General features: G+C 39.1%; 3 protein-coding genes across 3 annotated transcripts; 1 reads left to right on the top strand and 2 right to left on the bottom strand.

Annotated features, from left to right (window-relative positions):
- Window positions 1-2347: 2347 nt before the first annotated feature.
- dusp22a (dual specificity phosphatase 22a) lies at window positions 2348-13880 on the bottom strand. The gene is made up of 7 exons (XM_056412059.1): window positions 13502-13880; window positions 12494-12527; window positions 11683-11765; window positions 10389-10438; window positions 6866-6940; window positions 6546-6717; window positions 2348-3411 (listed from the first exon to the last, which is right to left on the bottom strand). The coding sequence occupies exons 1-7, from the start codon at window positions 13520-13522 to the stop codon at window positions 3220-3222; spliced, it is 627 nt and encodes a 208-aa protein (XP_056268034.1). The 5' UTR covers window positions 13523-13880; the 3' UTR covers window positions 2348-3219.
- An 860-nt stretch (window positions 13881-14740) lies between these two features.
- Window positions 14741-16439, bottom strand: LOC130192257 (cytochrome c oxidase subunit 4 isoform 1, mitochondrial). The gene is made up of 4 exons (XM_056412066.1): window positions 16363-16439; window positions 15481-15645; window positions 15192-15323; window positions 14741-15036 (listed from the first exon to the last, which is right to left on the bottom strand). The coding sequence occupies exons 1-4, from the start codon at window positions 16436-16438 to the stop codon at window positions 14900-14902; spliced, it is 510 nt and encodes a 169-aa protein (XP_056268041.1). The 5' UTR covers window position 16439; the 3' UTR covers window positions 14741-14899.
- Window positions 16440-17178: 739 nt separating this feature from the next.
- Window positions 17179-20383, top strand: emc8 (ER membrane protein complex subunit 8). Its single transcript, XM_056412060.1, has 5 exons — window positions 17179-17814; window positions 18181-18257; window positions 18342-18411; window positions 18677-18771; window positions 18929-20383. Exons 1-5 carry the CDS (start codon window positions 17602-17604, stop codon window positions 19086-19088), a joined length of 615 nt encoding a protein of 204 aa, XP_056268035.1. The 5' UTR covers window positions 17179-17601; the 3' UTR covers window positions 19089-20383.
- The last annotated feature ends 7025 nt before the right edge of the window (window positions 20384-27408 follow it).

The following is a 27408-nucleotide window of genomic DNA, read 5'->3' as shown; positions in this document are numbered from 1 at the left end:
TTATGAATGAAAAAGCTGGGAGATGGTTTGACAACGCTGCACCACGCTGACCAATCAGTGCGTTTGAAGCTTCAGTAGACCGGCCCATTCCGGAAGTCTTGTTCTCCTAACTGCGGGCATTTCCAAGAAATGGCCTGACACCGCGAAGGTTGTAAAGCTGCAGCCCACGCTATCAGCTCCGGAGACGCGGGGCGCTGAAGACACTCGGAAAGTCACAAGTTACCTTGTACCGTGGGGGATTTCTGCGCTCCGAGTCAAGGTGGCAAGAGCCGCTGACGCCCACTCAGCCGGCCGGTGATGGAAACCCGAGATCAGGCTCAGATTCTGATGTGTGCAGATCTGTATGACGGTGAAGCAGGTTGATGTCAGAAGTCCCCTTGGACATCCGTGTCTAATAGTTGTGGTGGTGGAAGAGTCATTAGGAATACTTTGTGCTCAATAATATCCCTTGATTGAATCTAGTAGATTCATAATGGGCTAAAAAATAAAGCCAAGTTGTATTTGTACCCAGCATCGCCACCTGTGGATCAAACGCCATGCAACGTCATCGTTTTTTAGTGTTATAGGTAGGGCTGTCAGCGTTAACGCGTTAATCTATGCGATTAATTTTGGCCGCCTTAACGCACTAAAATATTTTAACGCAATTAATGCAACTTTTTATTTTATTTTTTTATATACTTTATTAATCCACAAGGGGAAATTAGTTCTCTGCATTTAACCCATCCTTAGTTATTAAGGAGCAGTGGGCTGCAGTGATGCGCCCGGGAAGCAACTGGGGGTTCAGTGCCTTGCTCAAGGACACTTCGACTTGCTTCCGGTGTTCGTTGAAGTTTTTACACTCCTCTGAGTGTCAAACCGCGGCAGTGCGGTTTGACACTGTTTCCGTTTTTAAAACAATTATTTCTCCGCGAAAATAAGGAGCAGAAATCAGTTTAACTCGTGGATGAATCAGTCGGGTTTCCTCCTGCTCCTCCTTCCTCCCGTCTCCCCCTCTGAGACACAGAGGAACAGAGGGGCGACGTGTCGGGTGACGCGGCGCGGAAAGAACTCGTCACACGAAACCTTCACCGTGATTGGTCAATCCGTTTGTCTGTCAACATTTTGCGAAACACAACAACCAATGATCACTCAGTAAATCACAAGGACCTCCCACCACACATGTAAGGCTCATGAGCAGCCTGTCAGTCAGAGAAGCAGAGAACACGGCGCGAGGACAATGTGCCTCAATATATAGAGCTGAGATTGTTCTGGAATGTTTGATGTATAACACGGGGGTATGTGTCATATGCAAAAGTCTTTAAAAGGTGAATTTACTTTTTTTTGCAAAATGGAGAAAATGCCCCCAGCCTCCAGAGGGTTAACGTGACATATGTGAATGTCAGTCAGTTACCAAGGCCACTGGTTCTGCTGTTCAGTGTTAAAGATGACAGGACCAATGGGGTCTCAATATACTTCTTTTTTTTTTACTAATCTGATGTTTCACTGAAGAAACAATTTGTCATCCACGATATTAAATACCTCGCTGGCACTGTATATGTAGGAGCCTCTTTGAAAACAGCTCTGTGTGCAGTTTTGTCTTTAAAAAGAAGGAACAAACTTGTAATTGCGATTAATCGCGATTAAAAGTTTGTTATTAATCGCAATTTCTAAATGTGCGATTAATTAGTTAATTTTTTTTAATCGATTGACAGCCCTAGTTATAGGCTATTAATTGGATACACCAAGCGATTTGATGAAATGTCATTTTTCACCTGATCACAATAGCTGATACATATTTAAGCCGCAACACAATTCATCTTTACAGCCATAAACGTACATATGGGTAGAAATATTATACAAATAAACTACATTTCCTATTTCCAAGCCTCTCCCATGTAAATAAATGATTTCGATTTCACTGGTTGATCTAATATATATATATTATGCAAAGTCTTAGATTATGTATGCATTGTAAAATGTTATATGGCACTGATAATAATTTGCTATACGAGTTTGTCGTCATTTCTCTTGTGCAATTACCTAACTTTTTTATATAAAAAAAACAAAACAGTGCCTACGAATTTTTTTGTAAACCTTGCCAGTTCTTTTCGAGTAGTAAAACATGTAGCACACAGTTTTCTTCATGAAGCTGCACAGCCTGGGTCTGGTTGTATAAAGCAGCTTCCGCAGCTGATCTTCTGAATACAACCCATAAACCTCTCAAATCTTAGAAGTGGACTGAAATTCAAGAAAAGCTATATGCTGTGGCCTCATCTAGAAATGAGCGTTTAAATACAATACTAACCAAATACATAGTATTCTTTTCTGCCCATAACAATAACTTGTACATATACACAGATGCATCCCATAGTGTTGATAGTACAGATTTATTATAATTTCCATAGTTGTTCATTTCGTTATAAAACACAAACAAAAAACACCTTAAATACACATTTAAAAGAATTAGCTAAAGCCATCGATCTACAATACACATCACATATAAATCAGTTCTGTCACAATAAATACATAAATCAGAGCTTCAGTAAAATCAGGAAGACTTTCACATTGGGACTGATTGGGAAGATTCTTCATTTGTAGTTTAAGTCAACACCACTTGATGTAGCTTCCCAATTCAATCTGATATGTATTACTTTTTAACTATTTACTTCTGCTTTCTGCAGCTCCAGTGTTGATCAAAGAGTGTAACCATTAAGATCCGGGACAGGAGACAAACTGGTACATGACTCAGAATAACTGCTAGAAATAGTTGCCATTATATCGGTTATACATTTATGGGCATTTCATTTTCCACCAGCACAGACTATACATCATTAGAGACTAAATACTATTTTAAGGCAGCATAATCAGTCACTTAATTAAGGCTACCAAGCTGTAAAATACAAGAGTAGAGAGTCCACATGGGAGTGTAGTTGATGTTTTTAGAGTAAGGCGTCTGAGATACCTATACCCCGGTTGTGGCTGTACTCAGTTAAGACAGCAAGGAATATATTGGTAGTGGATAAGAGTCTGGAGCTCACTTCTAAAGCAACCTCCATAGATTAAAATGATTCGACAGCTGTAATTAAAGTATAAATATATTTAATATTATGCTTTCAGAGTTGTACAAAGGCCTTAAAGTTGGTTACAACTGGGAGTTGATTTGGAATAGAGTACAGTGTGATAAACTGCCATTTACAGGCAGCCATGAGCAGGACGTCACCATGACCAGCAGGCCAGGTTTCAGCTGCTGCCTTTGGGATAAGCAGAGTCTGCCGGCAGAGCAGAGACGCGTCCATCCCGATTGGCCCGGCGTCGGTCCGCTCCTCTCCTCTGGCTCTCGTGCTGCTCCGTGTACTGGCTCAGCAGGGCGCCCACCTGCTCCCGGTCATTGAATGGACTGGGACGGAAACTGGACCGTAACCATGTCCGGTACTGAGGACAAGACAGACGCACACAAAAAACACATCTCAGTTACTTCTTTTGGGCTACGATTGTATTGCATTCCATTGTTTTATATCTTACACACATATTTAATGGATTTGAAAGGTACATTTTATTGTGTTGTTTTTCACAGCTATAAATCTACACAACTACAATGTCAATGGTGACCTTTGAAATGTGGTACCTTCTACAGACAGTGTCTTTAAACAGAATGTGTCGACTATTAATTCTGTATACTGTGTGATCTGTGCTTGATGTCTTGGGTTTGCCATGAGAACACATAACTTAAATTGACTTGATCCCATAGAATCAGTTGTTTTCTAATAGTCCACAAATACAACGGTGAGGACAAAGTTGACTGCATAGTTTGAAGTGAACTTTACCTTCAAAGAGAACACTATAAAAAGGTATGTTGTAAATAAAATAGTTTCAGTTTCTTCTTAGTAGGAGGCAAGAAAAAAAAAAAAAAAAAAAACTTGAAGGATGGTAGAAAAGGGCAGCACAGTCCACAGGTTTCTGCTCAGTCTCGTGAGACTCAAGATTTGCCAGTAACATCTATCACACCTGAAGGAATATCTCCTCTTTAAAAAGATTCAAGTTAATGTATTTCTCTCATCTTGAAAATCCATGGAAAATTGACACCGCCACACCAGACGGAGTATAATTAGAAACCTATCTAATATTTATGAGTGCACAAAAGTTGATTAACTGACATGTGGAGCTACTCCATGTGGACTACCAGATATTTATTTTTGCCTTTTCATGTATTGGTCCTTTTGTCAGATCACAGAAACTTGTGATGGCAATTTGCAGCTGATGGAAGTAAACATAATGGCCTTTTAAAGATAGATACTATCAGCATAATGTGTGTGTGTCAATGTAGTTAATCATAAGTATAATAAACGACGTTCAATCTGGTTAAACTCACTTTGAATGTAACATATTCATGTTGCTTTCAACCTTTAACCCAATAACCAAAAGAGAACAGCACTGACTCACAACATCAATAATCAAATAAGGCACAGTATAAAGATAATACATCAATAAGAAGACTGATATGAAGGAACTATTCTGCAAACTGTCATGTTCAAAAAGAAACTGAATCTTGGTAGGAACTGCAAAGTGGTTCCGTGTAGTCTGCAAGTCTTCTGCATGAAAATAATATGATAGATCCTGGAGTTTGATGTAAAATGTATTAAAATCATAATGGCGTGGCATCACAATCAGGTAACACTCGCAAAAAGTGAGATTTGTTGCGTTAGAGCTGAAGTTATAACGGTGAAGTTGAGGATGAAGGTGGATTTGAGGCAGAGAGTTAAGTGGGGAGGCTCAGCTTCATAGATGAATTACTTCACAACAAAGACACTGGCAAGGGAACAACTATATTTGGTCCTCTAAACAGATTGAAAACTACTAAACATTGACTATACGCAGCTCACAATGGTGATTATTCACCGTTTAGCTCTCTCTAAATGTTATTATCTTGCCCTCTTCTCAATTTGAAGACAAATAATTTCACATCCAATTCTGGACTATTTAATTATGTAGAAGGTTTTTATTCTCCTTTCATTGAATCGGCAAAAAGACAATTTTGGGATGTTCACTTCAGTGTATTTCACATGTCTTACTGTGACAGTATTTTGCGTTACTGCTGCATTAGCGACTAAACGACATTGTTGTGTTCGTGATTTGTCACTTTCTATCCGAGGATTCCCAGATGTGGGAAAGCAAGAATACAGAAATACCATTTCCCCTTAAATCCTCGAAATCAGTGCAAGATCTACAAACGATGAGCATTTTTTTTTCAGTCATGTCATGTTGCAAGACCCTGACAGTAACCGTGAACACATGATGAGCCGTACAACGCTAATGCAATCCCAGCAAACCCCTTGCAGTTCCCCTTCTCGACTGGATTAGTGCCACTGTAATGAGATCACACACACTGGTGCCTTCAAGTAACCACAATACTGCAGAAAGTTAAAGCTGTGGACCGCTATCCACAATTTGCTCATATGAAAAACACAAATGATAATAGTAAAACTGTAAAGATGATGATTCAAAGTAAAAATGTGAATAGAAATGTCCTCATACCTAAAATGTGAATATACCATTAATACTTGAAAAAGGGTCCTTTAGTTTTCTGATGACTTGAACCAGTATTTTTAATAAAAGCACATGGCATCTGTCATATATTCTCAGGTACGTTGTTCGGCATGTTTTCTGCATGAAAAAAGCTCCAGATCAGATTGAATATAAAACCAAGTTTGAACTTCTATTTCCCATAAGAGGCCTTCCTTAAAGTGAAAGTAGACAACTATTATTAGTATTGTACGGCAGGTCTTTTTCGCCAATAGTTCGGGATCATGAATTATGTTCCCTAAAAGCTCCTCACCCAGCTCATAAAAATCCACTGAGGTTTACAGAGATGTAGAGGTTACATTCCTGATATCAGACAGGTCACATGTCACAGTTTGCATTTCACCAGGTTAATGTACGAAGAAGGATTAGGCCTTGCTCTGAGCCCACATGTTACAAAACAATTATATTAAATACGAATTCTGATTTTCATACAACATCAAATTAACAATATGAACCTTACAGAAATTAGGTTTCACAGATTGAATAGCTGATTAATTTCTTGCAGAGGTCTCCTATATGCTGAGATTGTGGTGATTTCTGAGGCGTTGATTTGCTGTGAAACTAATTTTAACATTGCAAAACACTTCAAGGAAATATTTACAAAGGAGAAGGTTCTCCACAACTCTTGGTTGTTATATCATATTCCATAACAAAGAGATGGCCACAATTAACAGTTGATAGGTTAACCACCGGCTACATGTGCAGCGTGATCGGTGCATGTGTCATATCCTGCAGTTCCTGTGCCGACCAACATCAGCACATAACACACAAGGCATTTAAAGAATGCTATTATATTGCACAGCTACAGATAGAACTATGCTAGTGAGGAAACAATTATAAAATGTTGAATGTTGTGTTACAAATTTAAAGACTGAAACTTAAAATGTCTTTGACTATCGGCTGCAAACAGTCAAATGGGGCTGTATTCTCTGTGGGTATATTGTGTGTGCGTACATCACGTCTGTGCGTTCCTGCATGTCGTTTACCTCTGACACTTGTGTCGTCTGGTACTCCAGCAGCTGCCGCTGGAAGCCGTCGTTTGGGCCGACAAAGGCGCGAACAGCCTTGACAGCAGACAGACACTCATCCCGGTTGTAGTGGGTGACGGTCATCAGGTAGGCCACCACCATAGTGGTGCTGCGGGACACACCTGCGAGGCTGCAGCCAAGCAAAGAACACAGCGTGGTCATTTTCAAAAGGCAACGTCACGTCTGAACACCTTATTTATTTCTGATAAGAGGTCAATAACAGAAGAGGTACTGAAGAGATTCTTTTTTTCCAGGGTTCTTTTTGGTCTAACACCTACCAGTGAACGAGACAAGATCCACCATTCAGGCGACATTCATGGATGAAGCTGATGCACTCTTTAAAATGCTGTAATCTGAAGAGGAAAAAGGACAACAGAGGAACTTTAATACAGCAATTTATCATCTGCACTTTGCAGTACAAAAGAATTAAACTAATGTTTTGAAAAAATATCATTTGAACCATCGCTCATTAAAAATCAAGAAACCGGCTGTTTTGTGCGAAGGTTACAGAGGTGTGTTGGGTTGTAAAGGACATTTAAAAATAGACTACACAGTATAGGATATGAAAAAGCACACTTTGAACTGAAACTCTTTTCCTTTGCGTTTCAAATAAGTTCGTGAAACTCTGACAACCTGATACTGTTGTGATTTTGACTGTAGAAACTGCAGGTCCCAGAATGGGTCGGTTAGTTTGGACACATTTGTGTTCCAATGTCGAGGAGTAGTGATTTATCTTCAAACTACTCCGACTTGTCATGTGGTAAAAAGATTGGGCCCGCTGAAACAGAGAATATGTGGTAGACCAAAGCTCAGACAGTCGGGCAGACAAGGGAAGTAACTGTCTTGATTTTTGTCGATCTGCAAAACGACACCGAGATCCAACGCTCGTTAATCTGTGTCTACAAAAGTAAAACACAAAGACAGAACCTAACCTCCTGCCTTAAGTTGGACCGCTCTCGTTGGTATGCTTCCATCCTCCAAACTAAAAGGTAATTACTCATTCTGAGGTTGTGTCAAAACAACGTGTACGACTTCTTAAATATGCAAGCCAGTTCTTAGAAGAAATACAATACAAATTCTTGTAACATAATAATGTTCCCAAACCACCAATATTTTGATCAATGCTTAAGATCCCGAAAAATCCAGATAATTTGAGGCTTATATTTGTATTTTGTTAACTTTTTTTCATGGCATGCCTTTTATCTTTTTTGTTTATTCATTTTTCTTATGTGTTTTTTAATGCACCATCTTTTACTGTGTATTTTACTTTGCTCTTTGAACTGTCGAAATGTTTTTGCCCCCAATTTGTTTTAATTGACTACTATACTGCACCTTTGTCTGTGATAAGTGCAATATAAATTCACCTTACTTACTTTTATGAATATAAAAGAACAACAAGCAGCACAGTGGGGTGCAACTTATCCTGTTAATATCCTGCTTGTTCACTGTCAGGAAACACTGATGTTGTCTTGCCTACTCAAGAAGTGCGTGGCTGATAGCACCGTCTCCAGAGGAGCAGATGCTGGTTACTCAATAGCAGACAGGGTAACAGACAGAGGCTAAAATAGATTGACTGGTACTATACTTTTTCTCCCTCCTTCTTCCTGACATCCAAAGTCCTCTTCAAAAGATGTCTCCTCAGCACTTAGTTCTGTCTTCCTAGCACAGAGGTTTCCGGCTGTCTTGTTTAATATGCAGAAAGTTTGAGGTTTTAACCAGTTGAATAACACTGGAACAAATTGTTGAGCTAATGTAACTAAAATAAAAAAATTAATTGTGCAAATTTATGGTAAGTTAAAATGTTATCCAATGCAATTATCTAAATGCATAATAAATAATATTTAACATTAATAGAGGCATACTCTTTGTTATAAACCACATACAGCACGGTGGACAGGAAGACTCCTTTAAAACATCTCATTTTGACCCTGACCAAGATTTATCGAATACAGTTTTGTGAAGGTTTTTCCTTGCTCTGGTGGTGGTCGACAAGGTGTTAATTTTTCCTTTATAGGCTAAGCGATGCAGCTTATTGAGACAGTAATTGTGATTTAGGGCTTTACAAATTGACATGACTTACGGACATCTACCCCCAAAGTACAGACACACACACTTTAAGATATTTCACACAGTTTCAAACTGCTACAGTTGCTCCAAAAGAAGAAGAAAAAGAGCCAACATGACCAAAAAAAACTCCCCTGCTGTGGGTCTGAAACATGGGAGGGGCAATCAGACCTGGCCACAGAGGCCGTCTGGCGGGGAGCACAGTGGTGCGTCAGTTGGCCTCACCACTCCCATCAGTCAGACCAGTGATTGTGACAGAGGGGGTCGAGACCAACAGCCAGATGGCACACTAGGCTTTCCTTCCTCTGATGCCTGAGGGAAGGACACTTGATTACGACAGTGGAGGTCAGACACCTCCAACCCAACCCAATCAGCAACATCCAAAAAAATACAAAACCCACGATTCTTATTAACTTGCATCATACCCAGCTCTGTTTTTCTTTTTCAAAGTAAACTAAGTAGTTACTTTTCAAACCCCAGACAACACACACTCAAAACAGCCTAAACCTTCCCAATCTGGGAAAGTAAAAAGTTTTTAATAAACTTTTACTCATATATAAACTTCAAATGAACTTACAGTCTAACACCTGCCTGGGGTATTATCATTTTTCCTGATCAAGGACCAAGTGTTGAGCCTGCATTCAACCAAGCAATATGTCCCATCTCTGTTCACTATGTTAACGGCAGGTTCATTCATCATATTGCCTCTAAATCTTTCTCCCCATTTTAATATGGAGATTGAAATATCTGAGATTTATGTATCACTTTCATAAAATCCCACTTCTGTCTGTCATATTACCCAATCAAACCAGCAGAAGGCACCAAACCAGCAGAAGGCACCAACACAGCAGCAACGAAAAGAATGGTCACCAGCTCCGACTTCAGAGTGGATCTATAGAGTCTAGAGGGTCTGCAGAATTGTGCTTCTGTGATTCCTTCCTTCCCTTGATTCCTTCTTTCTTTCCTTCCCCTTGATTCCTTCGTATTCAAGGGAAGGAATGCCTGAAGGAAGGGCTCCTTCCTTCCATTCCTTCTTATTAAGGGAAGGAAGGAAGGACTGAAGGAAAGAAAGAAGGAATCAAGGGAAGGAAGGAATGAAGGGGAAGGAATCAAGGGAAGGAAGGAAGAATCAAGGGAATGATTCCCTTGATTCCTTCCTTCCTCAGTTACCCGAAAAAGAAGGAATCAAGGGAGCCAAGCCGTTAGACTGCTCTCGATAGATAGAAGCTCAAACTGCACGACATGATTGATGCTTCGGTGTTGTGCCCTTACCCGGTGTCAAGTGGTTGATTACTGTTGCACAAGGTCAAAATAAATCAACAGAAATGCTATGACTAATGTGTTGTGTTTGCGGCCTTGCAACAGTGGAGCTCATGCCTCCTTCAACACCGAAGCTGCCTCCTTATGAACAATGACACGCACACACGTTGAATTTTGCCAGTCATAGTATGAATGAAACAACCCATTGTTAGTTCGTAGTAAATATCAAAGAACTATCCACATCTACTAACTACCAATTTAAACTGCAACAAGTCTCCATGTAATATTTGTATCGGTTTGCATTCGACCGTCACGCCCTGGCGCCACAATCTGGAGGGTGATTGTGTTGAAATAATACCGACTCATCCGGGCTTCCGAAATTCACAAGGACATGGACAAATCTGAGGTACGATCTTTGTCCGAGTGTGTTTGTATGTGTCCGAGTGTGTTTCTTTGTGTGCGTCTGTGCTTACTCACAGGTTCTGGCTGGAAGCATCAGCTGCATGAATACAAAGATACGTCATGTCCTGCAAAACATACACGCATAACAACGGAAAAAACTAAATTAAAGAATATAGGCTATCCCCGTCTGAATGTTCCCTGTAAGTCTTCCCCTACATTTATACTGAGGAACATGAAGGCACACGCAGGTTCTGCAGGTGAGCATCTGTCACTCATCTCATGTGAGCACAAGATCGTTTAGGTCTGGAACTGACAATCATTTCTTGTGAAAATGTGCAGCTTAAAGTGGGTCTGTAATTTCTACTCCCTCAATGTAGTTCTTAAACTATTAATGCTTTCTGGGGCTTAGCATTATCTAAACTAACATAATAGTAATATACATACGCTACTGTTCAAAAGTTTGTAGTCAACCAGACAAATTTGTGTTTTCCTTGAAAACTCACTTTTATTTATCAAATGAATTGCAAAATGAATAGAAAATATAGTCAAGACATTGACATGGATAGAAATAATGATTTTTATTTGAAATATTAATTTTGTTCTTTAAACTTCAAGCTCAAAAGGAAGGCCAGCCCAGTTGTATAGCTTAATATAGTACAACACAATTGCACAGGGGTTTTCTAACCCTCCATTAGTCTTCTAAGGCGATGAGTAAACACAATGTACCATCAGAACACTGGAGTGATAGTTGCTGGAGATGGGCCTCTGTACACCTACGTAGATATTTCATTCAAAATCAGACGTTTCCACCTAGAATAGCAATTTACCACATTAACAATGTATAGAGTTTATTTATGATTAACTTAATGTTATCTTCACTGAAAAAAACAATGCTTTTCTTTGAAAAAATAAGGACATTTCTAAGTGACCCCAAACTTTTGAACGGTAGTATATATATATATATATATATTTCACTCACACTTCAAGTCCAGCATTAGAAGCAGACTTGATATTGTTTAACACCTGGATGTGACATGATGAACATTGTGAGGGCTGAGCTAAGGCTCAATGGATAACAGCCCTGTGTAATAAATCACTGCTACAAATATCACCTTCAGAACAGTGTTGAATGATACATTTACTGCCCATGAATACATCACAACTAAGTCATTGCCAAGTAATTACACTACATTGGAGCAGCTGAATAAAGCACATGCACTCTCGAACATGCTCCGAACATAACTCATCACCCCCCCCAGCTGGCTGACATAATGCATCACATTGTAACATGCACAGTCATACCAACATCTCAATGTAGTATGTTGACAGGAAGTACAGATAGGTCGACCAACATGGATGTTTCACTAACCTCAAACACAGGTTTAGCGTTGTTGTACACAGACAGGATGTGGGTGATGCCATTCTTAGAAAGGCTTTCTCTGCTCTCCGCATCTAGGACAAAGAGCAAGAGGAATATATCTCACCAGCCGTGTCAGTGACCGGAACGCCAAACAAACACAAAAACAACCAGTATTGTTGAACGGTGCTGCAGAGGCACCGGTTACTCTCCTGCAACCTCATTTGGCCCGGTTAGGCCTGTGGTCACTGGTTCCTGTCACTTGAACTAATTTTAGCCGTCATGCACGAGCCATCTTGCCGAGAGATCATTGCGGAAGCTAAAGTTAGAAACCTGCAAGTGGCACATGAGCCGGGGTTGTTCGGGGCCAGGGAGCGACACACAGATGTATATTCTAAATATTAATGAATTGTCTTTGGTCAACAAGGCTTTTGCATCTCATTACTCTGAAATATATCTTTAACAGAAGAACTACTTTCAGCTACCAAATCTGATGATTGATAGTTAAAACCTATCAACACTTTCACCTTTTACAGTGATTATGGGCAAAATGCTAAACGTTTTTGACAAACTCTTTTACAACGTAAACATATTTTATTAAGAATAATGTGTGCTGCATTAAAATGGCTACAAAACATAGCAATATGTTTAAGACTACGAATGCAAGGTGTGATATTCTACTGTATCAATCCGCCCACCACTCATACCTACATGCAGTGATGGCCCATGATGGTGGTCTTCGGCCTTTGGTAAGCCTGACTCAGCTTTACTTTATGCATCACATTTACAAACATCAAACCAAGTTGCATAAAGTTTGTCTTACCTCTTATATTCCCAAGGTAGAGCCCATCGACAACCTGTGAATCAGCAGTCACAGACATGTTGCTGTTAGGTTAGATACAGTCTAGCTTCAACATTTTCACTTGAAAAGGCGCAAATGTCCTGGATTGAGCCAAATTGGATTTAAGGTTTAGGGTTTAAGGACCGAGTACCAGCACATCATTCCCTCCGGCCATACAAGGCCTGAAGCATCGGTGCATATCAGGACAATGTGATGAGTGGCAAGCAGCCGCTGAGTGCTGCTGTACTTTGGAACTAGTACCATAAAGCAGAAGGTTTCTGAAGAGAATCAAGTGCTACATTCACACATATACAATTAACTACCGGCCTGTTGTAGCAATTAAGAATGGAAACACAGATTACCAATGTATCATCTTGTTCAATTCATTTTAAGACACCATATGAATTTACTAGTCTTACTTTAGTCCCCCCTGTTACACAGACAATATCTGGTGAACATGCAGCGTTAAAATGTATTCTAACTTTATCTTGACTAACTAATGCAATGGGCATCAATGTCATTTGGGATGTTAGCAGTGGACTTTTCGCCATCATTTGAAATAATTGGGCGGGGAAATCAAATAACAATATTGCAATAATCTATTGATTTGATCCTCAGATCCTCATGAATTACGACAGCAGCCCTGGATTCCGTATTCACACAATCATACGAATTAATCAGAACTCGAGAGAAAAGAAAATCCAGATGACAAAATGTCATCACATTTCAACCTAGATGATTATTATTTAAAGTATTGGAAGATGTTTAAATGTTATTGAAACATTCAAAGGGTGAACTTTGTGCCGCACGTAAGGCTTCTGCCTTCATTTGGTTTATTTCCATATCACGTCAGCATGGGGGCGGTCACGTGATTGGTTTAATGACAATGGTCGGGGAGGAACGCAGCTACCAGCTACACGTTGTAGAATATCCCATAAAAAAAAGCAACAGGAACGTAACACCTGAACACGAAACGAAACCAGAGCCTACCTTATTCATTCCATTGCCCATGGTGACTCTGAAGCAGCCTGCGATGAGCGAACTCGGCTACGATGTATGAACATGGGCTTTGAGTCCGAAACCTGAGGCTTGGCTGCAGCTTCAGACTCAACTAACTGTGGACGACCTTCGCCTGAGTCGCTCCGTGTGTCTGCTACTGCAACATGTTGAAGTTCCACCGCCGCCAGAAAGACAAACAGAGATGTTGTTATTCGGCTCCAACCACAGTCACGCCGTACCATCTTCCGGATTGTTTTGACGTGAAACAACTGCAGCTGCGGGTCCATCCGGTAAGTGACATCACTGCGTGTGTCCGCACGTGTCACAGCTCTAATGAGTATGACTATGCACCTGGATTGTGAGGAAACTGACGTGAATATATATGACGTGGCTACCCTATTGTGCCTATCCAACGTCCACTTGGAGACATTATGAAGAAGACGTATATTCATAAAACGGACAACACAGGAATCCCTATTGCAAACTTCCCCTACCCCCCACACACACACACACACGTGTGCTTTTCAGCATGCAACAATGGTTTTCATGACAACTGCAGTGCGTCCCTAGCAGAGAACATTTCACTTCAATTCAAGCATTCATCAGTCATGTTAACCACAGGAAATGGAGCTGTAACCTAGAGCTCTGAGTGTACAAAGGTATGGTGCAACTATAAATAATATAGATTCAGCTCCATTTGTTGGTAAGAAAAGCAATCTGAAACTTGAAGTGAGGAAACGCCTCACCATGCCCATATTATAGATACACTAAGCACTACGCAGTCGATTAGTTTTACCATCACCTAGAGATGACTACATGCTTAAGACTATATTCTATTCAAGGTTGTCACAACCTTGACAAAAGTCCTTGTATACGTACTTTAAGGCTATTTTCTAATACATATATTACACGTCACCAGTACAATTATTTGCCAATGCAGTTTATATCTGTGGTTAGCTGGCAAACACAAAATAAATTAGGTGAATTTCACTAATTTCACAACATACAATCTCATCTTCATTCAATTCTGGGCTCAAAGTGCCATACTCGTGTTTTCAACACTGAACAAATTTGTGAAAATATAATTAGTTGCAACAGGTGAAATACCCGAACAAGTAAAATTTCAAATTAAGTGGGGTACGGTAGTCCTCCTCTCTTCATATTAAACAGTAATTTAACAAAAGGCATTTTCCCATAGTGTAAACAAATGAACACAATTAAAATGAGACGTTTGATGAGTTTAACCATTTTTATTTCTATATTACAGAATGACCATAAGAGGAAGAGGCCTTCCAAAATGCAGTGGTAATGTGACCAGTTGATAAATACAGAAATATATGTATTCTTGTATATCTGAGTTGTTCTGCCTTTATCTTCAAATTTGGTCCTTTACTTTTTCCACTGCTTGTTTTCGTAGTCCCACTTTGATGCAAATCCCTCCACTGGGTTCATTCTCATGTCCAACACCCTTTGAAGCTCCTTCTGTTTGTACTCAAGCTCAAATGTGTGTGGGACGGGTCCATACACTGCAAAGAAACAATGTGTTAAATAGTACCAAGTGTAACACAGATGATTGCATTCCTCTTCATTTGAATTGGAAACAAAGGCATCACATCAAATCTTGAACAGTTTTGCAGACACATAATACCAATCTTGCCATAACACTTGTTGGCAGACATACCATACTTTCTCTGCCAGAGCACAACCAGACCAGTGAAGCCAATGAAGAACATCATCGCTCCAACCACAGTTTTCCACTCTGACGATCCCTGGGTCATCTCAGCATAGCTCTGTTTGAAGCTGATGCGGTACACTGAACATTGAAAACACAAAATCAAGATGATTACAATTGTACTATATAGAAATGAGTTTTTATCAATAACAATAGAATATATATAATAGAACAATTGATTAAAAAATCAGTTTAAGCAATAATTATGACTATAAAAAAAAGAGGAAGACAATCATACATGCAATCTTCTCCTCATCAGAAAGTGCAGCCCAGGAGCCCTTCTCCTTCTCCTTCAAGGACGCCTGCTCTGGACTCAGGTTTTGCACATAGCAGATATCTGGGAGGGGATTCTCCCGCCTGTCAAAGTAGACAGGGAGAGAGTAGCTCTCCGCCTTAGCAACACCTGCAGGGGATGACATAGAATGCCTCAAAAAACAAGTTTCACCATCACTGAATGCTGACATTCATGCCAATCATTCCCGACATATCATGTGTATTCCAAGTATTAAAGGCTTTGTTTTACTTTCTGGTTGGACTGGTATAAGAAAGTATACCAATAAAAACATGTATAATCAGCTGTGCACTGGCACACTCAGATATTTTCTATGGGCTAGAAAACTTCCAGGCTGCCAATTCTTGGCTTTGATCCAACTTAAGCAGCGTGCCAAATGTATATAGCTTATGTGTCAGGTAGTTAAAATTGGAGAATGCAAGTGGCTTCGTACACACCAGAAGCACATAACGGAATGAAAAGGTATGGTTAGAACAAAACAAAAAAACAGGTGATGATATTAACAAGCGAACATAAACACGTTATCATTCAGCAGAAACAAATTTGATTGAAATCATTTTAATTTGAAGGATTATCTTTACATTAAAAAACACATTTACAAAACCATTTTGAGTTTCGTTGTCCAACATAGAATAATGATTTGTATTTTGATATTTACAATCACTATGCACCCTTGAAAGGACAATCGAGATTTATTTTTTCAGGGAAAACTATTTGAGGCTTTTTGATACCACGGTAATCATTGATGTGGTGGTTTTAAAAAGCATACAACAATATTTTATGAGGGACTAATTCAATCTAGGATTAGAGTACGTTTGAGTCACTTACCATGTCCTCCACGAACACAAACGGACGTGGAAATGGCACGTCTGCCAACAAGGCGAAGGGCTTTAGTCGCCAGCATTCTGTGGAAAAGGTCATATGAAATATATTAGTTAAACCTTGAGAGATTCAAACGTTTCTTCTGGTAACCACATACATACTATATTGAGATTAGTTGATACAATCATGTAAAGATCACCTAGCAAGTGTTTTTTGAGCAAATCTGTAACATGATGTAGCTTACAGCATCCGACAGATGTTTTAAATACTTGCATTCAAACCAAGTCACATTTTTGCATTACACGTAAACTATATAGTTACGTGTGCGTTCGGTTCACTGATTTTATATAGGTTAATTGAGCTATTGTTGTTCCAAACCAAAGGTCTACCGTTAGCTACAAAGCTAAGCTAATGTTAGCTGCAGACACAAGGTCATACCGCCCAGGAAATCGAACCACAAGGTAATGCAAGGTCCTTTGAGCCAGTATTGAAATAGTCACACAATACTTCCCCATTTACTGAGTTTCCATGTATTTGAGCCCATGACAGGCCACTGCGAACCAAATATCTGCGCGATACATCCGCCTTCACAAACCTGATGCTACCCGGTAAATTAGCCCGTCCCAATCTGACAGTCACTTGCGCACAATTGATATTTTCGGTTTAAATTATTACTTAATGTTCGTCCATTACTTCGCTTTTAATATGTACAATGTCACAATGCGAGTACGTGGTACAGTCTGTTGTATTTCTACATGGTTAGAAGGCTGCTGTTGATAAAAGAAAATACAACCTACTGTCTCTTCCTTGCGCCCGGGCACTGATGCTCTGAAAGGAAGGGTGATGGTGACCGGAAAGACGTAAGTCGTGTTAAGTGGACGTGAACAGACCGGATGGGTGATGCTATATGATCTAATTTTACGATACTTCCATTCTCATTTACGGCACCACCGGTGCTGCAGAAACGAGAGCAAGGTGGAAGCAAGACTAGCTTAGATCTCGTAACACAATAATTAATCTTGCGTAAAAAAGACTATCGTCATTTTTAACATTTGTGAAGCTTACAGGTTCGCGTCAGTCAGGTGGCTGCTGAGGTAGATGTATATACTTTTCTGTTGGCATTAACGTTAGCTTTGGCATTAACGTTAGCTAACCGTAGCAGACAGCGTCTCATCGTGTACTGTAGCCACTCAACTTCTCAGGACCTGTCACTTCTTTACCGAGTCTGTCGAGTTTCTCATAAACATGCCGATCCAGCTGACGAGTCAGGCTTACTGTAAAATGATTTTACATGCTGCCAAGTACCCCCACTCTGCTGTGAATGGCTTGTTGGTGGCAGAGAAAATGAAGGAGAAAAAGAAAGAGAGCCACGGGGAACCGGTGGTGTGTGTGGACTGTGTGCCGCTGTTTCACGGCACTCTTGCTCTGGCACCGATGCTAGAAGTAGCTCTTACCCTGGTAAGTAGCCGTAAGTTAAGATGTACAGTTTCACGTTTATTGGGTACACCTAGCTTAAACCAATGCAATCTGATACACAAATAATACTGAAACATAAAATGTCCTGATTTGGTTCTTGTTATACAAGTTTATAGTGGTTTTGATTTAAAAGTTCATTGTCCTTTTGTAGGCTGACGTTAGTGACGCGTTAAAGCCCCTTTCCTTACGAACAGGTGGTTTTAATTTCGTGCTCCCTTTGTTCTCCTAACGACGGTTCACTAAATACTTTAATCACCTCTCAGTTTATTGAAACTACTCAAATTGACTTTTAGTTTTCTCTGGTTTGTTCTGATCTCTGCTGTCCTTTCATGTTTGCTCCTATCTCAGATTGATACTTGGTGTAAAGAAAACAATTACGTCATTGCCGGATATTATCAAGCCAATGAACACTCTAAGGATTCAAGGTACAGACGAAATTAAATGGAAACCAAGAAAACAATTAGCGATAAAACCCTGCCCTAAACTACCTTGGTTCATCTCTCTTGCAGACCCAACCAAGTTGCAGAAAAAGTGGCTGCCAGGATTTCGGAGAACTTCAGTGATGCAGCAATTGTTATGGTAATAGTACATGATTTAGACTGGTGTCAATGAAGAGTGTACATTTTGAAAGGGATGGTGTGAGTTTGGTATGTCTATGCATTGATTAGGCTGCTGCCATCAATCTAAATTCTATCTATGTGTAATCGTTAGCAACATTGTAAAGTATACAGTATTAGAAGTAATTTCCATAAAGCATGTCAGACACTGGTCTAGTTCTCCAAAGATATCCATAACATGTCTGTTTGCTACTAAATCCCTTGTGGTTTCTGTTTTTTTTTCTCAGGTGGACAACAGTAGATTAAAAATGAGCTGTTTTGAGCCCATTGTGCACATCTATGACCATCATGAAAACAAGTGGAAAAGCAGAGAAGTAACTTTGTAAGTTCCTTTTTGTTTTGAGGCATTTCATTCGAGACCGTGTTATAAGTACAACCTCAACCACAGCCGGCTTCTGGCATCCACGCTGCCTCTGTTCTCTTATTAACTAGCAAAATAGTGTATTGTTTCTTCACAACATTCTTTTGCTGTCTTCCAGTGACTGTTTTGAGGACTGGAGCGAAGCGCAGAAGATCACATCTGCGCTGTTGGAGGGAAGGTCTTACGAGAGCTTGATTGACTTTGACAATCACTTGGATGATCTGAGGAACGACTGGACCAACCCTGTGATCAACAAGTCCGTCCTGGATCTGTGCTAAGCCAGTCGGCCAGGAGTACCCTCACATAGATACACATTTCTGACGTTTCAGCATGCATGGTGCTACTTGCCTTGTAGCAAAGGAGTACAATAATGCTGAACGCATGATCTTTGTTCCATGAAAAGCTCCCTGCTACTGAGAGGACCTTGCGGAGCACTGACCGTTTAGGCCAACTTCTCTCACAGGCAAGAGCCATATGTGCTCTGTTGGCATGTGTCGGCCTTTACAAGGTGATGCTGATGTGATGAAGGCCGTTATGTGTTTGACTGCAACTTAATGTTTTTTTTTTTCCTACAATGGTTTGTGTTTATTTATAGTCGTGTGCATAAACTTAAATTCTAGAGTTTTTAATAAATTCTTTCCTCTTAAATATTGCAGCCAGTAGCCATAAAGAGATGATTAAATTTAAGGAGATTATTGTACTACTAAGATATGATATCGATACATGTTCTCTATTTTAGGTGTAGTTTGTTTTAAGACCTTTCAATTTAAATATAGAACTGTAGTCTGAATATTTTTGTGGGCAGTTTATTTATGAACAATATAATAATATAGATGAACATGAGAGGCAGTTAATAGTTAAACCTGTTTTCTTATCTCTGCCCTAACTCTTAAAATATATTATTTTTAAAAGTTTAATTCTTACGCAAGTATTTTTATGGTGGGTGTCACCTGTTATAATTCCTAGTACACTTCAGAATGTAATTCTTCTGATGATGCACATGTTGGCGTATTGGCTTTTGATTCTTGCCCTAGAAGATGTGTTCATAAGCAGTCCGCCCAATCAGATCACAGGAATCTTGGGTATCTGTTGTAAGAACACGGTAATAGTTTGTATTTATACTTAATTGACTGCTCTAAATACTACTATTTAATATGTAATGTTAAAATATTTGAATACTTAATGTTGGCATACAGAACTGCCTTTGTATTTCAAATTAGAATGAATCAGTAAGCTATTAAATAATGATGTTGAAGTCACTTTTTTTTTTACATCCATTTTATAAACTGAATGTACAATGAAAACCCTTTTGGAACCAATTGTTTTGTCAGATTTGTGTCATTTAGTACATGATTTATAGGCGTTACAAGGTATTTACCACTGCCTTTGAGGGCTTCAGGATTTGGTTAAATTGTATATGGCTTAGAAATGCTCAAGTTATATTAATGGCTTTGCTGCATCATCAGTAACGTGTCAACCAGAGACGGTCATAGGTTATCTGCTCTGAAACCATAGAATGGGAAGTAATATTAAAATGTCAATTTGCAATTTATAATAAATGTTGTAACTAACATGCTGAAGTACAAATACTATAGAAAAAGAATGGTATTCAATTAATAGAGTACTAAATTGCCATACATTATGTCACCAGGTCAAATAATATCAAATAACTCTTCACTCTCCACTGCACTAACCGGTTATAAACAGACTGGCAGAACATTACTGATACAAACTTATATGTTAAATTGCTGTAGATCAAACTGCCAGAGAGTAGTAGTTAAAATAGTTAAAACAGCAACACCATAAATACGCTTATCTACAGCAGTATAAGTGAAACCTGAACCACTGACCTGATTGGAGTGACTTGACCTTCAGCAACACAACAGAGCAGCAAAAGGAGATCAGACGTTTACCTTAAGAAACTAACTGTTTTAAGAATACGGTGAGGAACTTTAAACTTCTATGTAACATTCTCAAAAGAATATTGATGCTTCTTTATGGCCTTCATAAGCAAATGAGCGAAAAGATTAGCTATTTGTACCTAGTTATTGTTATTGCTTTGTTAAACAGTGACACCTGGTTGGAACTCAAGCAGCTGTCAATGTGTTGGTGAGAGAGAGAGTGTGTCGAGTAAGGGCCGAGCGAATCAATGATTATGAGATTTGACATGTGCAGCTCAACAGAACTTCACAACAGCTTGACGACGCCATTAGTCCCACTCGGGGGGTCTTTATAGCGTTGTGATTATCAGAATAAATCTGGACCATATCCTTGAAAATAATGCTTGCCCTCTCGCAATATATAATCTTTATCCGCTTTAAGAAAATATAAATTGTTTTCTTTTTTTAAACGTTTCACAATGAGGAACTAAATAGTTACGACAGAACACCGGTCCAACAAGTAAAGTAAATCCAGACAACAAGATTTAATAATGTAAACAAAGGTGCGTTCAAACACTCCAAACTGTAAAACTGAGCGAAGGTCAATTATAGCCATAAACTGTAACATTATCATGGTGTTCAAATGTGTCTTGTTGTGGTAGTTTTCAGCGAGATACTTTTTGTTATTGAAACAGTCGTTTGAAGGAGATAGATACAGCAGTATTAAATATATATTAGGGATGGGATTAGGACCTGTTTAACTTTATAACATTACTCTAAGCATTTTATGATAATAAATAAAACTACAAATACCACAAAACATCGAAATAAAAGTACAAAGATTTGTTCACTCATCATTTGAATTTGTATTTGTATGCAAATAACCACTATTGATGTCAATAACAAGTGACAGATACTTCTAGCACTGAGGCAAAAACATTGTGACTGATCATTTATAAATGAACGAGTTATTGATTACATTATTGCAGCACTGTATCTGTCAGTTCAGCTTCACACCTTCCTTTTATTAGTTGTTTTCATCCTGTCTGCCTATTTCACTAACTGTCATATCTTTCCAGATCCTGCTTCCCATCTCGTCAGTCCAACTGCCTTCACCTGTTCTCTCACCGGCCTCTGGTCACTCCCACCTCCTCAATCCAGGGACGTGAGGTCAGGGGAGGCAGGTAAGGCAGAGCCTCACCTGTCATGAGTAAAAAAAGTTTTTAAAAAAGTAAAAATAAATAATAATGATAACATCAAATTTATATTAGTATTTGTCCACCGATCTTTATGTATGACTAATTTCGAAAATTTTATAGTCAAAATCGCTGAATTTGCCTATTTCCTGTTCACATACAGGATGAAACGAGAGTTGAGGCAGCGACCCTCTGATTGCGCAATCCATCACAAACTGGGTTGAGACATGCAATTGGCCCGTGCGGGCTGCCGTATCTCTGCATGTCGCCAATATAATGTTTGCAGATATGTTTATTTGCCCTGATAATCCACAGTCTGGCTAAGGTCTTTAACCATTACAGTTTGATGTTTGTAAGTGACATATTTAGTTTTGCTGATGGGAAATAAAACCGCAGTGAAAAGGCGCAGGGTGAGGCAGATAATACTCTGCCTCACTGAAGGGGCGCTCGTGAGCCAACGGGTACTTGTTGCTGCTTCTTCTACGCAGAGGCGCCAGGCAGTCAAGTCCGTTTGTTTTTGTATTTTGCTACGCCAGACTGCCAACATGGAAGAGGATTATATATCTAAGCTTAAAAATGTCTCAAAACTGGACTTTCAGTCAAAAGTGGACGTGATTAACACAGGGAGACCAACGCCGGAGGTAAAAGGTTTGGGTCATTCCTAGCATTCAGTGCCATTTAGGTCCCCAACACATTATATCATATATTTTGCATGTAAAAGGTCAAATGCTTATTTTTAAAAGCTTGGTTTTACATGTTTAGTCCCCTCTACTATAAAACATCAATGTTATTTTCCCAGGATATTCAAAATGCTAAATAATTACTCTGATTTTAGCACAAGTAGGCCAAATTGCTGTGTCCCAAATCATGTTTGCTCAACTTCTCTAACGGATATAAACAAAGAAATCAAACAAATACAAACAAATTCTACATTTGTGTCACTGTTATGTAACCCTTTTATTGATATTCATCACAAAATAAAAAATAAAAATGGTAATTCATTTTTATTGATTAAAGTTTTTTAAAAAGTGTGTGTCCCCTGTTTTAATGTCCCCCCTGTTACTGTGATTTGAATCCCTCTGGACACGCCCCTTTACTATGCTACTATTTGTATGACTCAAGAAGAAGGATACATTTTAGGCGGGAAAATCATCTTCAAGAAGCAGAGTAAGTATGCACTCTTCCTTCAACAATTTTTTAATGTTTTTTACTAACTTAACTGTTGCGGTAAAGCATAACATGTCCACCCTGTTATGCTCATTTTTTGTGGAAACTGATCAAAATGTTTACATTTAGAAAAAAATGTGAATAAAGCTATCAAATATCTTTCTCTGATGTCACAAGTGCTAGCTTGATCATCATCAGACATGTAGCAATAGCCAAGTTTAGCATACAATGTCCACCCTGTTACCGTCCACCCTGTTACTATGTTTCACAGTAACAGGGTGGACATACAGTAAGGGGTTGTTAAAAGGCTAGATGATTAACTATTTCCAGCATGTGCTGTTATGTATTGTTTGTTTAATATGCATATATGTTATATATATATATATATATATATATATATATATATATATATATATATTAAATTATATGATATCTAATGGTATGAATGTATTTATCAGGAAATGGCAGCGTTGTCTAATGCAGAAAAGCAGCGACGCTACAGGGCACGAAGGGATTCAGACAATGAAAGAAGGAAGCAGTACCTGGATAAAGAGAAGGCAAAGTGGAAGAAAGACAGAGAAGAAGGGACAAAAGAAAGTGTCAGACCTCAGTGAAAGAGAAAGGAGAGAACAGAGAAAGAAGTGGCAAGAAAAGAAGAAAAAGCTTAGGGATAAAGCAAGAGCCAGCGTAATGACCACTCCACCTCGAAGTCGAGACAATGCAGCACAACAAGGGCCCTCAAGGTTAGAATAAAGTTATGGGTTAAATGATTTGCAGATTGTGTGTATCTGGATTTGAATTATCTTACATGATAAAGCAAACCATTTTGTGTTTCAGTGATTGTAAATTGTGACAATAAACTTTTTTTTGTGTTATAGGCAATACGTTGTTGGACGGAACAATGTCAGAAGGGGGAGAAGGAGGCTCCAGAACCAGATTGAAAAACTGGAGGCCACATTGAAGAGAGAAATTAGAAAATGTACAAATACAAAAAGAGAGACCAGCGTTTGGCTGGGGAGAACAAATCCCCTCGGTCTAGGGTGAATTACCTGCTTCGCAATCAAATAGTTAAGGACACAATTAGAAAAAGATTGTTATTGCAGGAAGCCATAATTGAAGACATCAGAAATAAATACAAAAACACCCGGAAGGAACGAGAGAAACAAATAATTGCTAAAACAACAATAGGAAAGATTATCGAGAAATACAGGCTGCAGAGGGATGCACAGAAAATTCTTGGCTTTTCAAAAAAGCGAGGTCAAAGACCAGATGGAGCGCTGTTGACATTTGAAAGAAAAGTGAGCAACAGATTACCTGCTGAATGCAAAGCAAAAGTAAAAGCATTCTATTTGAGAGATGACGTCAGCCGGATGACAACGGGACGAAAACAAACTGTCACTCAAAAGAAGACGAAAAATCAAAACGTTTGCTAACTGACACGATGAAAATCTGCACCAGAAATTCCTTTCTGAGCATCAACATCGGGTCTCTTACTCGTGTTTCTGCACCTTGAGACCATTTTGGGTTGTGGTGCCAACAGAAGCTGATCGAGAAACCTGTCAGTGTAAAACTCATGAGAACCTACAGTTCATGGCCAACACTCTAAACAGCCAAGGCATGTCAGCTACAAAAAATATTGAGGAAATGGTAGATGCAACCATGTGCAATCCAAAATCCAAACTCTGTGCATACGGCGAGTGTAAAGACTGTGTTTACACAACACATAAAATGCTGAGAGCTCCTGAAAACATAGAGGTAGGTATTACCCAGTGGTCTTTGGAAGCCAACATCCATAATGGAGAGGAGCCAGGGAAAAGGTCAACAATCACTGTCAAGAAAAATGTGATGACAACAGAGGATGGACTTGCATGTGACTTTCATGACCGACTGTTCAGATTTAGAAGGCACATATTTAACATTCGGTGGCAGTATGGAGCCTATAGACAACTAAGGGAAAACTTGAGGAGCAATGAATGTCTAATTCATGTAGATTTCAGTGAAAATTACTCCTGTAAGTACTCTAAGGAAATTCAATCTGTCCATTTTGGAGGTTCCCACCAGCAAGCAACCCTGCACACTGGAGTGCTTTACACAGCAGCTGAACTGTCTCCAGTGACTTTCACCACCATTTCACCTTCCAGACGCCACGATCCCCCAGCCATCTGGGCCCATCTTGACCCTGTTTTGGACATGGTGAGGAGAGACACCCTGATATCAATCGCCTGCATGTTTTCAGTGACGGCCCAGCAACTCAGTACAAACAGAAGGGTAACTTTACCTACTATCTCAAGAGCCGTTCAAAAAAGGCTTTCAAGCCGTCAGCTGGAACTTTTTTGAGGCCAGCCATGGAAAGGGTGCTCCAGATGGTGTTGGGGGTACCCTTAAAAGATCTGCTGACAGAATTGTCAAACATGGAGAAGATATCCCCAATGCGGAAACCATGTTCCACGAGTTAAAAAAGTCGGGCACTTCAGTGGAGCTTTTTCTCGTGGGAGAAGAAGAAGTTGAGAAAAAAGGGCAGGAAATGTTGGATGGGCTGCAGCTTGTGCCTGTGAAAGGAACTATGAAAATTCACCAAGTCATTTGCCTCTCTCCAGGGATTATCAAATACAGGGACATAACCTGTCTTTGCCAGGCTGACAAGGGCAAACTGGACTGTCCGTGCTATGGGCTGAAGGAGGTGAGCTTGGTAGAAGGGCCGATTCAAGAATGCACCAGAGAACCAACCCGGCCTGAGGTCCTCACTAAAGAAGAAATTGGGCAGTGGTGCATCATTAAGTATGATGGTGAACCCTTCCCAGGAATCATCCTGGAGGTGGAAGAAGACCTGAAGATCAAGTGTATGCATAGAAATGGCATTAACAAATTTTACTGGCCCAGTCCACGAGAAGACGTCAGTTGGTACAGAGATGACCAGATTGTATGCCTCATTACAGAGCCGCAACCAATCAATAAGAGGTCTGTCCAGCTGGAAAAGTCTGTTTGGAGTTTCTTAGAGAAGCAACTGGGTTGCTGGCTAATGGAATAGATCGGTTGATGTATAGATGGAGAATGTTGGTACTACATATGTATTAACTGTTGAATATGTTCATGAATATTGTATTGGGTGGACTTTTATGGTTGAAGTTTGGAGTATACGTATTTGTCAGGGCCTGGGGATGCGGGCGGTGGGCTGTTATTGTTAATTATAATAATTCTTGTTAGTATTCTTGGTAAAATGAAATGTAATTAAATAATATATAATATAACATTTTGACACCATTAATTAAATGTAGCCTAATGTTTAAGGATTTATGTTCTTAATTAAATATGTTATTGTATTCACTGATACAAGTCCTCCCTGTTACGTCCCGTTTCTCTTGTGTCCACCCTGTTACCTGTGTTTCTTTTTATAATAATTAAATGAAATGAACAAATATGACCCATGTCTTTGTAGTCCTTTGCAGGGAATGATTTGACAAAATTAATTTACTAAAACATGCGGCCACATTCCAATTAAATTATGTTTTATTCTAAAACAAATGGGTTGAACTTACATTGTGCCTCAAAATAGTAGTATTTTTCGAAATAATGCATTAAAAAAAAAAAAATTTGTTAAATTATTTTTGACAGGTTAAGTAAGGAACATTTCAGCTGTTAGATAATTAACATTTATAATGATTGTGTAGTCAAAACACTTTCATAGACATGACAATGTCTGTAACAGGGTGGACGTTTTGCCTCGTTTGCATCCGATTATTAGGTCACAATTATTTAAACATAATATCCTGAGCTTGACCAAAACCTTTTTCTTATACTTTAACAAGCCATCATTCAGATTAAATAGAAAAAAACATGGAAAATTATGTTTTTTTATTTTTGATCAACCTAGCTGAAATGGCACCGAATGCTAGGAATGACTCGTTTGCTTCAAACTTTTGTTTACCTTTACGTATCTGTAATATGTAACATGTGCGTGTGTGTGTTGTGTGAAGAATGCTGATGAGACATGAAATAACCAGTAGCCAATTGAATAAGCTCCTCTTTTGGGCTTATATATTTGTAAATCTGACACTAACTATATATATATATATATATATATATTTATATATATATATGTATATATATATGTATATATATATGAATATTAAGCTTCCTGTAGTCACCATTGTCGCGAACATATCCAGGTTTATTTATTATTATTTATATTTATTTATTAACATTCTTCTAACGTTACCCTGCTATGTGTTTGCGTCATAGAACACTAAATACGAATAAATATATCACAGGCTTTTATTTTGACTTTCATTTTAAGCACTTCCGTTCTATCGTTTTTGGTTTCAAACGGTAAACGAAGAAACCACGTTATTTCCGTA

Source organism: Pseudoliparis swirei, chromosome 4, assembly GCF_029220125.1.
Source record: "Pseudoliparis swirei isolate HS2019 ecotype Mariana Trench chromosome 4, NWPU_hadal_v1, whole genome shotgun sequence".
Classification (NCBI taxonomy): Eukaryota; Metazoa; Chordata; class Actinopteri; order Perciformes; family Liparidae; genus Pseudoliparis; species Pseudoliparis swirei.
The sequence above is the reverse complement of the archived record's forward strand: the minus strand, read 5'-3'. Positions and strand labels throughout refer to the sequence as shown.

What these genes read in the sequence shown, in the direction of transcription:
- LOC130192257 (XM_056412066.1), bottom strand. Translation starts at nt 16,438, where the DNA reads ATGCTGGCGACTAAAGCCCTTCGCCTTGTTGGCAGACGTGCCATTTCC. An exon ending in TGATGAGGAGAAGATTGCAT is followed by an intron (nt 15,324 to 15,480) that starts GTATGATTGTCT and finishes TTCAATGTTCAG; the next exon opens with TGTACCGCATCAGCTTCAAA. An exon ending in GCTCTGGCAGAGAAAGTATG is followed by an intron (nt 15,037 to 15,191) that starts GTATGTCTGCCA and finishes GTTTCTTTGCAG; the next exon opens with TGTATGGACCCGTCCCACAC.
- emc8 (XM_056412060.1), top strand. Translation starts at nt 17,602, where the DNA reads ATGCCGATCCAGCTGACGAGTCAGGCTTACTGTAAAATGATTTTACAT. An exon ending in TAGAAGTAGCTCTTACCCTG is followed by an intron (nt 17,815 to 18,180) that starts GTAAGTAGCCGT and finishes CTCCTATCTCAG; the next exon opens with ATTGATACTTGGTGTAAAGA. An exon ending in AAAAGCAGAGAAGTAACTTT is followed by an intron (nt 18,772 to 18,928) that starts GTAAGTTCCTTT and finishes GCTGTCTTCCAG; the next exon opens with TGACTGTTTTGAGGACTGGA.
- dusp22a (XM_056412059.1), bottom strand. Translation starts at nt 13,522, where the DNA reads ATGGGCAATGGAATGAATAAG. An exon ending in GATGCTTCCAGCCAGAACCT is followed by an intron (nt 6,941 to 10,388) that starts GTGAGTAAGCAC and finishes TTTCCTCTTCAG; the next exon opens with ATTACAGCATTTTAAAGAGT. An exon ending in GGATCTTGTCTCGTTCACTG is followed by an intron (nt 6,718 to 6,865) that starts GTAGGTGTTAGA and finishes GCTTGGCTGCAG; the next exon opens with CCTCGCAGGTGTGTCCCGCA.